This window comes from Carassius gibelio, chromosome B9 (assembly GCF_023724105.1).
Source record: "Carassius gibelio isolate Cgi1373 ecotype wild population from Czech Republic chromosome B9, carGib1.2-hapl.c, whole genome shotgun sequence".
NCBI classification, from domain to species: domain Eukaryota; kingdom Metazoa; phylum Chordata; class Actinopteri; order Cypriniformes; family Cyprinidae; genus Carassius; species Carassius gibelio.
This window is the reverse complement of record NC_068404.1, coordinates 30,978,342-30,993,086: the sequence shown is the minus strand read 5'-3', so window position 1 is coordinate 30,993,086 and position 14,745 is coordinate 30,978,342. Positions and strand designations below refer to the sequence as shown.

The 14,745-nt window shown below is 35.8% G+C and overlaps 1 protein-coding gene across 1 annotated transcript in view; it reads left to right on the top strand.

Annotated features, from left to right (window-relative positions):
• LOC127964884 (NACHT, LRR and PYD domains-containing protein 12-like) overlaps nucleotides 1–14,745 on the top strand; it is a 1,383,583-nt gene that overhangs the window by 1,041,195 nt on the left and 327,643 nt on the right. Inside the window, exon 34 of the mRNA XM_052565314.1 lies at nucleotides 13,368–13,541. Within this exon, the coding sequence (XP_052421274.1) occupies nucleotides 13,368–13,541 (174 nt within the window). The remainder of the gene's footprint in view (nucleotides 1–13,367; nucleotides 13,542–14,745) is intronic.

The following is a 14,745-nucleotide window of genomic DNA, read 5'->3' as shown; positions in this document are numbered from 1 at the left end:
ATTATATTGAATTTATTGCTTCCTTTTAATCTGTAGGGTTGTAGCTCGCCAGCTTTTTGTTTGTTTGTTTTTAACAGCCCCCTAGAACCATTCCTTTCATTTCACCAGTGAGAAACCTTTCGACATGTACATTGCTCCAAGCTTCACATTCCCCTGGAACCACTGACCTAAAATCATCCAATTTGAAGCAAAACAGGATTAGTTTTTATGTTATGTGTATGTAAATTCATTTTTACTTCACATGTTATCTGCAATGTTTATGGTCTTTTTGGGCAGGCTAAGAGATATATTTAAACCGTTTAGGTGTGTGTGTGTCACCTGCGCACCGCTGACACAGATGACTGATCAAACAATAAATAAAGTTTATTTCTTTATGAACAGGGACGGAATGGGAGTAAAATATGGCACTGGATTTTCTCCCAAATAGGCCCAACACAACTAACAGTCGCTACTATTACAGCAATCCTGTCGCATTTATGACAAATAACATCCCAAAACCCACAGTGACCCAGCTGACAAAAACTATAGAAACCTTCAAAGAAATATGATTTCTACTATAAATACCACTCCAAAAATTAAAAACCATCAACTATAAACCATCAAAACCATTAAATTGTGGTTTCATGTAGTGTGTTTTGGGACATATTACATAAGGATTGAGTGGTTTTAACAAAAGGCATGAATAGAAGGTGAACAATTACCAGTAGAGACCAACAAACACCATGACAGTCTCCATTAAAACCAATACAATCTTCATTACAGCCAGTAAAACCATTACAAATTATGTGGTTTTCTATTGTTTTTTAAAAACGGGATTGAAATAAATGTATTATTGTATGAATAAAAAAATTACTGCATTAAAATCAGAATGCAAAATGTATATGATAATGATAAACATAAACCTATAATGTAGAAACCTGAAACAACAGAATTCTTTAATTTGAGTATTTATATGTCTCTGTGTATTTGTGTGTTTGTCATATTAATCACACGAATCACCTTATCGGCTACTACTTCATTTATTCTAGGAAACTAGTGTCCTCTCCTGACTGGAGATAGTATTAACATCATAAACTGAAAGTAGACTTTACGTGACTTTCTTTTGAAATGTTTTAAAATTGATTATCCGAGTCTAATATGATCCAGCTTACTAAAAGACACCGCATCGTTTACGTCCCACACAAGACAAATTATTGGGAAGTGAGCGGTCTTTTAAAAAACCTGACTGTTTCTCTGGAATAATCTGTGAAACTGTTTTTTAATCTGTTAGCAAACATATGAGTTAAAATCTTATAATCATTATTATTCAGGGTTACTGGCCTAAGATTGTCTATTAATTTAGGATTTGTCTCTCCAGGTTTAGGGATAAGAGTGATAACCTCTTGCTTCATAGTAGTTGGAAGAATATGGGATTCAGATATTTATTTTAACATATGAAAAACAAGCTCTTTAATATATTTCCAAAAAATACTTATAGAAGTTACTGGTTAATCCATCTGAACCAGGGGATTTGTCTAATGATAAAAAATTGACTGCTTTGTCCACGTCCTCCAAACTAATATCAGCATCACAAACATGTTTAAAACTCTCATCTTCTGCAGGAATCCAATCCTTAATGTGATCAAAGAAAGCATCAGCATCTGTATGTGAATCAGAGGAGGAGTATAAATTACTGCAGAAACAATACATTTCCTAAGAGATCTTTTCAGGATCTGTACATTCTTGATCGTGAATCAGTAAAGTTTTAACACTGCTACGTTCTTGTCTCTATTTTCCAGTCTACAGAAACATGCTGAACTCCATTCTCCCTCCTCTGTCCACTTTGCTCTTGATCTTATATATGCTCCTTTGGCTTTATCAACATAAATGTTTTCACTTAATACGGATTTAATACAAATACTATTTATTTCTTTAATAATTTCAAAATCTTTTTTTTTTTTTACTATTCCTGCTTAATAATTTAAGAAAATAAAAAGAAATAGAGATCTGACATACTTTTTGCTTTAAACATTCCAAAGTTTTAAAGTTTGAATCTCCATTTATATTATTAATTGCAGCTATAATTTCATGAAAAATGGGCTTACTACAGGTATGTAGAAGGTTGGAGTTTAATTTTCAATAACCTTTTCTCCTTTGATAGATGTTTGTAGGTCTAGGAATAAACTTAACCATACGATGGTCAGTAAATGGTGCTGCAGAAACTGTAGAGTCTGGCTCCAAACCAGATCTAAATTCAGAGACTAACCAGAAATCTAACCTGGATTTGACTGAAGCATCAGGTTTAAACCACGTCAAAACTTGAATACCAGGGTTTTTAGTGCGCCATACATCTATCAATTTAAACAGACTACAAAAGTCAAGCAATATGGGATTGTAATGGTGTCTCAGGTACTTTGAAGCAAATCTATCACACCATTTGTCAATCACCGTATTAAAACCCCCTCCAAAAATAAAATCTTCAGTAGGATACCTTTGGCATAGATCCTTAACATCTGTAACCTCAGTAATTACAATTGTGTTTTGGTTATGATCATTATATCCATATATATTTCCCAAAATCAAAACATATTAATTTATTTCAAAAACACAAATTACCCAGTGATCACAAGTATCCCTAACAGTGGTTAAAATCTATTTAAAAGTACAGCAACAGCTGCTGACCTATTAGAACCAAGAGAAAAAAGTTTTTGTCTCCTCATTGGTTTGAGCAGCATTTTTTATCCATGTCAACAGAATGAGTTTTTTGGAGAATAATACATTGCGCTTTTTCACTTTTAGAAAAAAGAAAAATAGATTTCCTTTTACCAGAATCTCTTAGGCCCCTAGTGTTGAGTGAAACATAAGAGAACATCTGGTTATAAGAAAACATAGAAAAAAGAGATAAATAAGCAAAGGGAGAAATAAAATAAGAAAATTAGCTTTTTTTATTTCTTTCTAGAGTTTTTGGTTCGTTTTCAGATGGAATCCCAGTGGAATCTCTTGGTGAACTGGATGATAATCTGGAGGTCTCTCTCCTCTTCTTTCCTTCAGATGTGATGAACAGTATCCTCTACAGATTCCATCGAAGTGTTACACTGCGGCACTAATTTGGACAGGAGACTCACAACGATGACTGTTTCTTTCAATCCTTGTATTTTAAAGTTCAGCTTCTCTTGTAGCGCTCCAATTCCGTGACCTTTTCTTTCAGATCATTGTTTTCTTTTACTAGACAGGTTATTTCTTTTTCTATGGCTTGTATCTTGCACTCTTTAATCTCAGTGGTATTCAGCTCCACAAGTTTGATGTTATCCACCATGAGTTTTCTCTCAGCTGGTCACCGGAGCTGTCAATTTTGGAGGTTAGCTTTTCAATAGTTTCCACAAGAGATGCGTTTAAAACTTCTGACGAATCCTCTGTGGTTTTTACCTTTGAATGTGGAGCTGTACTCTTCGTTAGAGTGACAGGGGAACTTTTTCTCTTTGTCTTACTTAGATACTTGCTATATCCATCTGTTTTTCGCTGGGGATTCTCCAGTAAAATTCACATTCATTTTGATTTCATGGTGACTCTAAAGGGACTTTGATTAAAGACTCTTGATGTCTGATTATTTGTCTCTGTGAGCTTTTGTTACAACATACCGTGACATTAGGATGGAATTACAATAGAATTTCCCACTTGGAATAACCTAATTTTTCATAAAAGATGGGCCTAATATCTTTGCTAGAGCATTTATTTGTTTGTTTGTTTGCTTCTTTTTGTCAAATATTTATAAGTGAAGGATCCTTAAATGCAGGTTGCTTCAAGAGAGCATTAATATATTTGTGTTGTTTTATTTCCTTATTTTTATATCTTCATACAATAATATATAATCATTAGCTGTTAATATAATTTATAATTGCATTCTTTTTAAATTATTTAATCATTATTGCTATTAGCCATGTTTTATATTTTACATTTCTTACTTTTCATGCTTATGCATTTTTATTGTGTAACCTTATGAATTCGGGGTGTTATGAACTGTTTTATCTACATGAGTAAGAAAAAAGAGTGAATGTTTATGGAATTCAATCTTTATGGGATGTTGCTGTGAAGCAAAGCCTATTTGTACTGAAACACACAACTAAGATCATTGAATTAACTCTGCTCCTTTTTATACAAATGCTTTTATTTTATTTTATTTTATTTTTTAATGATTTTGTATGCTAAAACGTGTACAAAACGTTTCCCACTGTGTGTGGAGATTAATGACGCTCCCTTACACACTGCAGGCGAAGAACAATCAAAACAAATATTTATATTAATAATAATATAAAAATGAATAAATAACTTGAAGTTTGATCTGTTGTATTCTATTAGTATGTTAGACGTGAAAGTCTGTAAAATCGGATCAAACGTGCACCGGATGAGAGATCGCGCTCAGGAAGTGACGTCATCGTTGTTTTTCGCGTCACAATTCACAAAGTGAAAGCAAATGTTCAGAGCTAATTTTTCTCAATTTAAACTGTCAAAATCGATTCTATACGGAATATCAAAGTATTTCATGGGAACTAAACCATCATTTTCGTGTAGCTGCTTCATAGAAAGACGGTAGATTTTGTGAAGCTGTGTAAATAAGGTGAGTGCTGAGTGCTTTACAGTGACTTCCGCTTTCAGATTTCTTTTAAAGAACGGTTAGTTTTATGTTTAACAACATATGTTTAACAATTTGCTTTTTCCTGCAGATGAAGGTGGTTTGATTGGTGTTCGGTGTTGTGTGTGGTTTATTTGGTCATTTGTTAACAAACGACTAACATTGTGTATCTGAACATGTGTATCTCATGATCTGTATCTCTCAGGATCCGTTCAGCTGAATTATTGAGTTTGTTTGTCATTTCTATTCAGAGTCAGTGCTGGAGATCAGACTCTGTTTCATCATGGAGGACACACAAACATCCACAGATCAAGAGTTTTCTCCAGGATGCAGGTACTTTGAAGAATAACTGTATTAAATCACCTTCAGTGATGGGAGATGGGTGTTTTGTGTTAAATCTTAAAGAATGTTTTGTTGTTACCTGTATGGTAATTTAAAGGATTGACTTTAATCTTCTCTCTGTTATAGTTCAGTTGATCAGAAGAGATCAGAAGCAGAGTCCAGCTGTGTGTCTGTGAGGAGTGATTGGTCTATGAATCAACCAGAAATGTTTAAGTGTGGAGATACAAAGACTGATCTCAGGTACAGTTTTACATAAATATTTTTATAGCATGTAATTTTATATTATTAAAAAAGTGTCTATATTTTCTACAATTTCTACAACGTATGAGGAATTAGTTTTTCTATCTTTCTCTGATATTTAACATACAGTCGAGCCAAAAATTATTCAGACACCAGAAATAATTTTTTATATTTCTTTACTAGTGGGTGCAGAACACTATACTTCATTTATGGAAGTGAGGATAGCAAAATAAAGTAAACTGTGACGTATTTTACCCCAAAATTCTTCATACAGTGGACTACCAGTAAAATAAAAAAATTAAAAAAAAAATATTGGAACCAAACATTATTCAGACACTTTTGACCTGAGCATGTTTTGCTTAAGTGTTTTTTTCTTTAATTGCTAATGTGATCTTTTTACACCAGAGACTGAACAAAGTTATACATTGTTTGGTAATAGGTCAACAAAGTATTGATAGTTGTGTAAATATTCCCTGCTGAAAAAACTATAGACACCATCACATCATTTGTAATGGTTTTACTGGTTATAATGGGAATTGTATTGGTTATAATGGAAACTGTAATGGACTCTGTTGGTCTCTACTGGAAATTGTTCACCTTCTATTGGTGACTTGTTAAAACCAGTAAATCCTAATGGGATATGTCCCAAAGCACACTACAGGAAAAAAAAAATATTTTAATGGTTAACAGTTTGTAATGATATTTGTAGTGGAAACCATTAGAAATTTTTCTGATGGTTTTTTTGTTTTTGTTTTTCGCAGCAGGGTTGTTATACTAACAGTCGTTTTTGGTTGATTGTAATCCATTTCATACCTTTCTATCAAAGTTACAGTTAAGGTCAAAAGTTTACATCCAAAATCTGCTAAATGTTAATTATTTTACTAAAATAAGAGGGACCATACAAAATGCATTTTATTGTTTATTTCGCATTGATCTGAATAAGATATTTCACAAAAAAAATGTACATATAGTCCACGAGAGAAAATCTGAATCAGAATCTGCTTTATCAAGTGTGTGCAGACACACAAGGAATTTGTTGTGGTTTTTAAGATGCTCTTGGTACATGCATACATACATACAGACTTACCAACATATATACATATATGGGATGAGAGCAGAACACATTTACATATTTTAAACTGGGTAATTTTTATCATTTTAAAACTTCAGTTATTTTCTCTTGTGGATTATATGTAAAAAAGTTTTATGAAACAAGTGGAGGAAAAACCCCACAAAATAATGAACAAATGTTTTGTCCCTTTCTACGTCAGAATCAGAATAAAAAATGAACAAACATGATTTTCATTTTTACAGAATACCGTCATCGAAGACACACTTTTTAAGTGAAACAGATGTTTATGATTTCAAGCATTAAAGAGACAGACTGCACAGATGAATTAAACATGAATTTGATGTAAACAAAATATCTACATAATATTCAGATATGAAGTTCACAGAGGAAATAGTGTATTAGTCCTAAACTTATGGCATATAGTGATATTTAAACCTGAAACATGTGCGTAGACTAGACAGTAGTAGCAGTAGTTCTAGTGTTTTATCATGAAGAACAGTTAATAACACACTTACCCAGAAGTGCAGCCCAGAATCAGTTTATAGTTGTTTGGCTGCTTTATAATAGTCTTGTAGACCTTTTCTTTCGTACAGACACTGGGTTTTTCCTCAAGATAAATGTAGTTTGAACTATTTGTTTGGATGCTTGACCCCTGTATGACGGAGAGTGTGGGTCAGAAAACCTCACAGCATTGCTAAGAGTTTGTTTATTAGTGGAAGACAAACTGTATTCTGCTGCAAACCATTCACACATGTGGAGAAGGCGTCCGGATCAGATGATCATGATGTAAATGTGTTTTGGCGTCACATCTGACTGATGCTGCAGATTCTCACTTTCTGTCATCATCACTGTTTACAGCAAAAGAGTGTGATATTTCTGTGTGTTTTCTCAGGATCTGCAGTCAGAGATCTTCATCTCCTGATCACAGCTGTGTGTCTCTGAAGAGTGATAGATCCATGCCGGGTCATCCTCCTGACCTCAGTGATGAAGCAGTGACCTCTGACCCCAGGTGAGGATAATCGTGTGGTGATGATTGAACTGCTTTATGGGAGTCAGAAACACACTCAATACACACAGACACTCGACACAATGAGCACACGAGCTCCTACAATAACAAACTTCAGGAGCGCAATGAAAATGTGATAAATATGTATGAAATGTCATGAAAATATAAGCAGACTCATATTTTGAAATGCCTGCTTGTCTATCGCTGACTGCTCCTTCAGAAAGATGAGGGAGATAAAATATGCATCTTACAGCCATCTCACATGTTACAATATCCACAGCATAAAGTACAGAGTGTTATAATTCATTAGCTGTCAATCACAAGCGATCATCTGGAATAAATGTGCTCTAGTCACTGATTGTGAACTGCTGTGAAACACAAGACTGTAGAAGAGCAACAGTGCCACGGTTTTACTCTTCAGATTTACTTCATCACAACAGACTTCTGAAGTTTAATGATCACTGTATGGTGATTCTCCACATTTAAGAGAGTAAAGAATAATAATGAAGATGTTTGTTCTGCAGTGTAAGGTGTTGAAGACTCTGTGAGGAGCAGCAGGAGCTTGTTTTATTGGCTCTTGTGCTCCTGAACACACTTCACTGTTCACACACATCTAGTGTTTGCTGCAGATCAGAGTAAAATGCTCGCACTGTCGAGTCCTGACAGAGAGATGAGTTATGATTTTATTCCTGATTTCACCTCAAATCTGTGATGGAAAATGAATTTGATCTCAATGTCCAGATAAAAGAAGCTTACTGTATAACAGAGTCTCTGCTGTCAGCTTTAGGAGGAGCTTCTGGTTTCTTCCTCATTTCTTAAAGCTCTCAGTGAGTTTGTTCTTTCCTCGTCATCTTTAGCTGCTCGCTGGAGGATTGTGAGACTCTCTTTTACTTTTCTTTGCAGTTTCCTGCTTTTCTGTGAAGCTCCTGTGAAACAATGTGCATTACACAAAGAGTTAAACAGATCAACAACATGAAATTATACTGAAAATACAAGACTGAAATCTCTATCGGTTTAGATGTTAATTTACACATCCTTTATTTTGAGACATGTTTAATCAGTTGTTCTTGTGATATTTCAGCAGAGCAGATGGAGAGCGAAGCGTCTCTGGAGGAGTCTCTTCTGTCTTCTGTCTGAACAACACGAGCGTTACAGCGTCTCTGAATAAACATGATCAAGCAGTGAATGATGAACTACAGAGAGTCAAAGAGCAGCACAAAACCAGCATGAAGAACAAGTATGAGAGATTATGTGAGGGACTGAAACTCCAGGAGAATGAAAGCCTCCTGAACAGCATCTACACACAGCTCTACATCATAGAGGGAGAGAGAGAAGGAGTGAATGAAGAACATGAGGTTTTACAGATGGAGAAAACAGCCAAAACACAACACTCACAAGACGCTCCAATCTACTGCAATGACATCTTTAAAGCCTCCGCTGAAGCAGGATCTGAGGAGAAAGAGCAGATCAAGACTGTTCTTACTAAAGGCATCGCTGGAATCGGAAAAACCGTCTCTGTGCAGAAGTTCATTCTGGACTGGGCCGAGGGAAAAGCCAATCAGGATGTAGATTTCATGTTTGTGCTTCCATTTCGAGAGCTGAACTTGATCCGAGATCATCAGTACAGTCTTCACAGACTTCTGCTGGACTTTCATCCTGAACTTCAAGATCTGGACTCACAGATTTATGAGGAGTGTAAAGTTGTGTTCATCTTTGATGGTCTGGATGAAAGCAGAATCACACTGATGTTTTCAGACGCTCAGAAAGTTTGTGATGTGACTGAGACTTCATCAGTGGCTGTGTTGATGTCAAAGCTGATGAAAGGAGAGCTGCTTCCCTCTGCTCTCATCTGGATCACCTCCAGACCAGCAGCAGCCAATCAGATCCCCTCCAAATACATCCACCGTCTGACAGAGATTCAGGGATTCACTGAGCCTCAGAAGGAGGAATATTTCAGGAAGAGAATCAGTGATGAGCATCAAGCCAGCAGAATCATCTCACACATCAGAAGAGCAAGAAGCCTCCACATCATGTGCCACATCCCCGTCTTCTGCTGGATCTCATCCACTGTGCTTCAGAAGCTCCTGGAAGAAGATCTGAGAGCAGAAATCCCTCAAACTCTGACTGAAATGTACATCCACTTCCTGCTGATTCAGATCAACATGAGGAAGCAGAAGTATGAAGAGAGAGATCCAGAGAAACTCCTGCAGTCCAACAGAGAAGTGATTGTGAAACTTGCTGAAGTGGCTTTCAAACAGCTGATGAAGGGCAATGTGATGTTCTATGAGGAGGACCTGATTGAGAGCAGCATAGACGTCACTGACGCCTCAGTGTATTCTGGGATTTGCACTGAGATCTTTAAGCAGGAATCTGTGTTTCATCAGAGGAAAGTCTACAGCTTCGTTCATCTGAGCGTTCAGGAGTTTCTCGCTGCTTTCTATCTGCTTTACTGCTATTTAACAAAGAACAAGAAAACACTGCATGAATTCAGATTAAACAGATCTGATAAAGTCTCTCTGTATGATTTACTAACATCAGCAGTAGATAAAGCTGTTGAGAGTAAGAATGGACGTCTGGATCTGTTCCTGCGGTTCCTGCTGGGCGTCTCACTGGAGTCCAATCAGAGACTGTTACAGGATCTACTGAAACACACAGAGAACAGCTCAGAGACCATCAGCAGAACCACACAGGATATTAAAGAGAAGATCAAGAGAGATGAACCACAGAGAACTGCGCGGTATATTAAACACAAGATCAAGAGTAGTCATCCTCTCTCAGCTGATCAATCCATCAATCTGTTCCTCTGTCTGCTGGAAGTGAAAGATCAGACTCTGTTCAGAGAGATTCAGGAGTTTGTGAAATCAGACAAACACTCAGAGAAACTCTCTCCTGCTCACTGCTCAACAATCTCCTACATGATTCAGATGTCAGAGGAGCCACTGGATGAACTGAACCTAGAGAAATACAAGACATCAGCTGAGGGGAGAAGAAGACTGATACCAGCTGTGATCAACTGCAGAAAAGCTCTGTAAGTGTTTCATCATCAACTAAACTATCATATTTAATAATGAATCTGACTCCTTTACAATAAATGTTCCTGAATGAGAGATTTTCTCCTGAATAACTGAATCTTAAAGGAGTCAGGACAGGTGTTTTTAATCCAGTAGATATTAGAGTAAAGCGTGTGTTAGCGGCGTGGGTAAAAACAACCCCGTCACATGAGAAACTGGTTCATTAAATCAGCAGCAGCTGCAGCAAAGAGACGCTCCACACATTGATCAGTAAAGCTGACCTTCAGACATTTCACTTGTGCTTGAAGTGTCTTACTCTTTACTGGACAACACTAGACACTATTTTACATTATTATACATTTAAAGAGATCTGCATCATGCCATAAAATAAATCAAACCAAAGAAAAGGTGTATTCCTGTGAATGTTAATATTATGAGTGATATAAGTCTAGTTTTCTAACACATATTTACTCTGTCAGCATTGAGACCACATTAATGTCACAAATAAAAGATTAAAACTTACATTTCAGCAGGTCACACACGTTCATGAATTATTCACACAAAACAAGCTGAGAGTTTGTCATTTAATGAGATCTGTGTTAAATATCCAGTTACATGTCAGCCTTTAGTGAAAATGACTTTTGCAAACTCAGATGTGACTCATTTCTGTGAAGGACTACAGAACAAGCTCTGATTCACAACATTAGTGTCCAAACACAGAAATAAAACCCGGTCTATATATCAGATCAGGATCTGAAGACTATAATAAACACAAATCCAGCTCTAGAGCATCAGATCTCACAGTCAGCTCAAAACAATGATGTGCAGGACACCACTGATGATCTTTATGATTGTGAAGGAGAGGAATGAAGAGCTTCTCTCTCGTGAACACGCTGCTGGAGAAGATTCTTCTGTGTGTTTCAGGAAAGGTTCATCAGTAGTTTAGTGCTCGAGCGCTGCTCAACAATGTCAGAGACACGGCTTCAGATCCACAACAAACCTGCTCCTTCTTCTCATTTACTCATTTATCTGTTGATTTCTTGAATTAATGCAGAGATTTGTGTGAATTCTGCCGTTCTGAAACACCTTGATTGATGTTTCACCTTGATTCATTCAGCATATAAATCCATGCACTAAACAGGTGACACTTTTAATGCTCCGATGTGAAGTAAACCAGCTTTTCTTGATTTGATGTAAAGAATACAGTGAAATACGGTCTAAATATGATGCAGTTCTGTGTAGCGTACAGTAAAACATAAGCACACGCACACAGTCTTGAGATTTACTGCTGCTTGAATTTGTTCTGAATAACAAACACAGAACTTCAGAAGTGCTCAGTTTACTTCACTACAAACAATGATTTTCTTAGGATTTTTGTCTTGATTTCTAGAACAAATATCGAAAAATTCCTGAATCAAGATCAATTTACTTGAGAAGCAAAATGATTTCAGATTTTAAATCTTGTTTTCGGAAAAAACTTCGGTTTTGCTCAAAGAAAAAAAATAGCTGCCAATTAGGTAAGAAAAATATTAATAATTCAAAGGGAAAACGATTATTTTTCTTGCCATTAGCAGAATCTTTACTTCTTTCTTCAGAAAACAGGTCTTTCTATCTGAAGTGATTTTTCTTCTTCAGTAAATGTATCTTGATTTCAGAATGTCGAGGTGTTTTTGCTCAAACAGTGACTGATGTTGAAAAGATGAATATTAGTGTCAGAAACGCTGGGTTTGTGATAAATGCGCTCTGTTTTGATCTCTCTCCTCGTCTCCTCATTGCTCTCCGCTGCTGTTCTGCTTCAGAAGTGATCAGGAGGAAGCAGAAAACACTCCTTTAGCAGCTTGATTCATCAAATACTCTTCTGCAGTGACAAACAGCTTCTGAGAGATGAAACTGTGTTTATAGTACAGTGATATTATATAAACATAAATATTAGTGATGGAGGAATATTGATTATTTTAATAACTGATATTAGGGCTAGGTGCATGGAGATAGAATTGTTGCATAATTACAAATTAAAAGATTATGATCCACAAATAAATGTTAAGAAATTTAAAAAAAAGGTATTAAAATATGTATAAAAATATTGGCAAATAAATATAATGATATTTGAAAATAAAAACCATATTCAAAAATATATTTTTATTCTACAAACAGCTTTTCCTGTCATTCATTAGTGAATGTCTTTCTGTGTATCTGTGACTCCACCCACCGTCTGCTCAAGCCAATCAGATAACAGCCACACTTCACTGACCAATCGTAGCATGTTCTCGCTGTAGCCAATCACGTTCTGCTTTACAATCAGCACAGGAGCAGATTCATTTATTCAGTCTCCTGTAAGAACTGCATTCTATGAACACTTTGTTCAGTCGAGCTGAAGAGCTGTTTGTGTGGTTAAAAACCCTGTTTCCAAAAGACTGTTGGAGTGTAAAGACTGTGTTATACTTTCTGTGTAAGCAATCCAGACACGTACACGGACAGCACAGACACAAACTACTTGTATTTATAATACTGAATGCGAATGTGAAGAGTATGTTATTACCTGCTGTTCTGTAAAGCACTGCAGTACATTGAGGTGTAAGTACTCTCTGACACAATTTACACTAAATATGAATAATATCTCACAGTGTAGGAGATCTCAGGTTCTGATATCCTTGAGTGATGGAGAAACACACACACACACTCTCGCACACACACACAAACACACTCTTACTGCAGACACACACAACCACACACACACAAAAATACACTCTTACTGCACACACACACATACACACACTCCATTACTCCATACATATTAATACAGATTGAAAAATAACACTAAAGCTCAGCTGTGTAATGAATAGTGTCATTAAATAGATTTGCATTAATGTCTACATAAGACATTAAAAATCCTGAGAGTGTAAAAGTTTCTTTTTCTTTTTGAATGAGGCTTTACGTTATTTATGATATTTTGATTTATTTTTTGACATTTTAAATCTCAGTCTAGTGATTCATCACACATTGATTTGTTCTTTCTCTTTACTAATGGATTCACAGCTAAACTGATCTGATCTGAGAGAGTGAAGAGTGTGTCATTGTTCTCTACAGGTTGAGTTATTGTGGCGTCACAGATGAAGGTTGTTCTGCTCTGGCTTCAGCTCTGAGATCAAACCCCTCACACCTGAGAGAACTGAATCTGTCTGAGAATAAAATAAGAGATTCAGGAGTGAAGCGTCTCTGTGCTGGACTGGAGGATCCTCACTGTAAACTGGAGAAACTGTGGTAAGATTATATATGACACACTGTAAAATATTTGTGAATTGAAAAATAAATCACCCAGAAAGTCAGACAAAATGAAACAAAATTAGATATTGTTTGTGAATGTAATACTTCCTACTGAATGGATGAGACTAGGGGTGTCGCGATATACCGGTATTGATGATAACTTAAACACCTTGATTGATGATTCACATTGATTCATTCAGCATATAAATCCATGCACTGAACAGGTGATACTTTTAATGATCTGATGTGAAGTAAACCAGCTTTTCTTGATTTGATGTCAAGAATACAGTGAAATACGGTCTAAATCTGATGCAGTGCTGTGTAGCGTACAGTAAAACATAAGCACACGCTCACAGTCTTGAGATTTACTGCTGCTTGAATTTGTTCTGAATAACAAACACAGAACTTCAGAAGTGCTCAGTTTACTTCACTGCAAAAAAATAGTTTCTAAGGATTTTTGTCTTGATTTCTAGAAAGAATATCTAAACACTCCTGAATCAAGATCAATTTACATGAGAAGCAAAATGATTTCAGATTGTAAATCTTGTTTTCGGGAAAAAACTTCGGTTTTGCTCAAAGAAAAAAAAAAATACCTGCCACTGATGTAAGAAAAATAATATTAATAATTCAAAGGGAAAACGATTATTTTTCTTGCCATTAGCAGAATCTTTACTTCTTTCTTCAGAAAACAGGTCTTTCTATCTGAAGTGTTTTTTCTTCTTCAGTAAATGTATCTTGATTTCAGAATGTCGAGGTGTTTTTTTGCTCAAACAGTGACTGATGTTGAAAAGATGAATATTAGTGTCAGAAACGCTGGGTTTATGATAAATGCGCTCTGTTTTGATTGGCTGATGTCATGTGATCTCTCTCCTCTTCTCCTCATTGCTCTCCGCTGCTGTTCTGCTTCAGAAGTGATCAGGAGGAAGCAGAAAACACTCCTTTAGCAGCTTGATTCATCAAATACTCTTCTGCAGTGACAAGCAGCTTCTGAGAGATGAAACTGTGTTTATAGTACAGTGATATTATATATACATAAATATTAGTGATGGAGGAGTATTGATTATTTTAATAACTGATATTAGGGCTAGGTGCATGGAGATAGAATTGTTGCATAATTACAAATTAAAATGTTAAGATGATTATTGTTATATTAACAATGAATGTTAAGAGATTAACAAAAAATATATAAAAAATTATATAA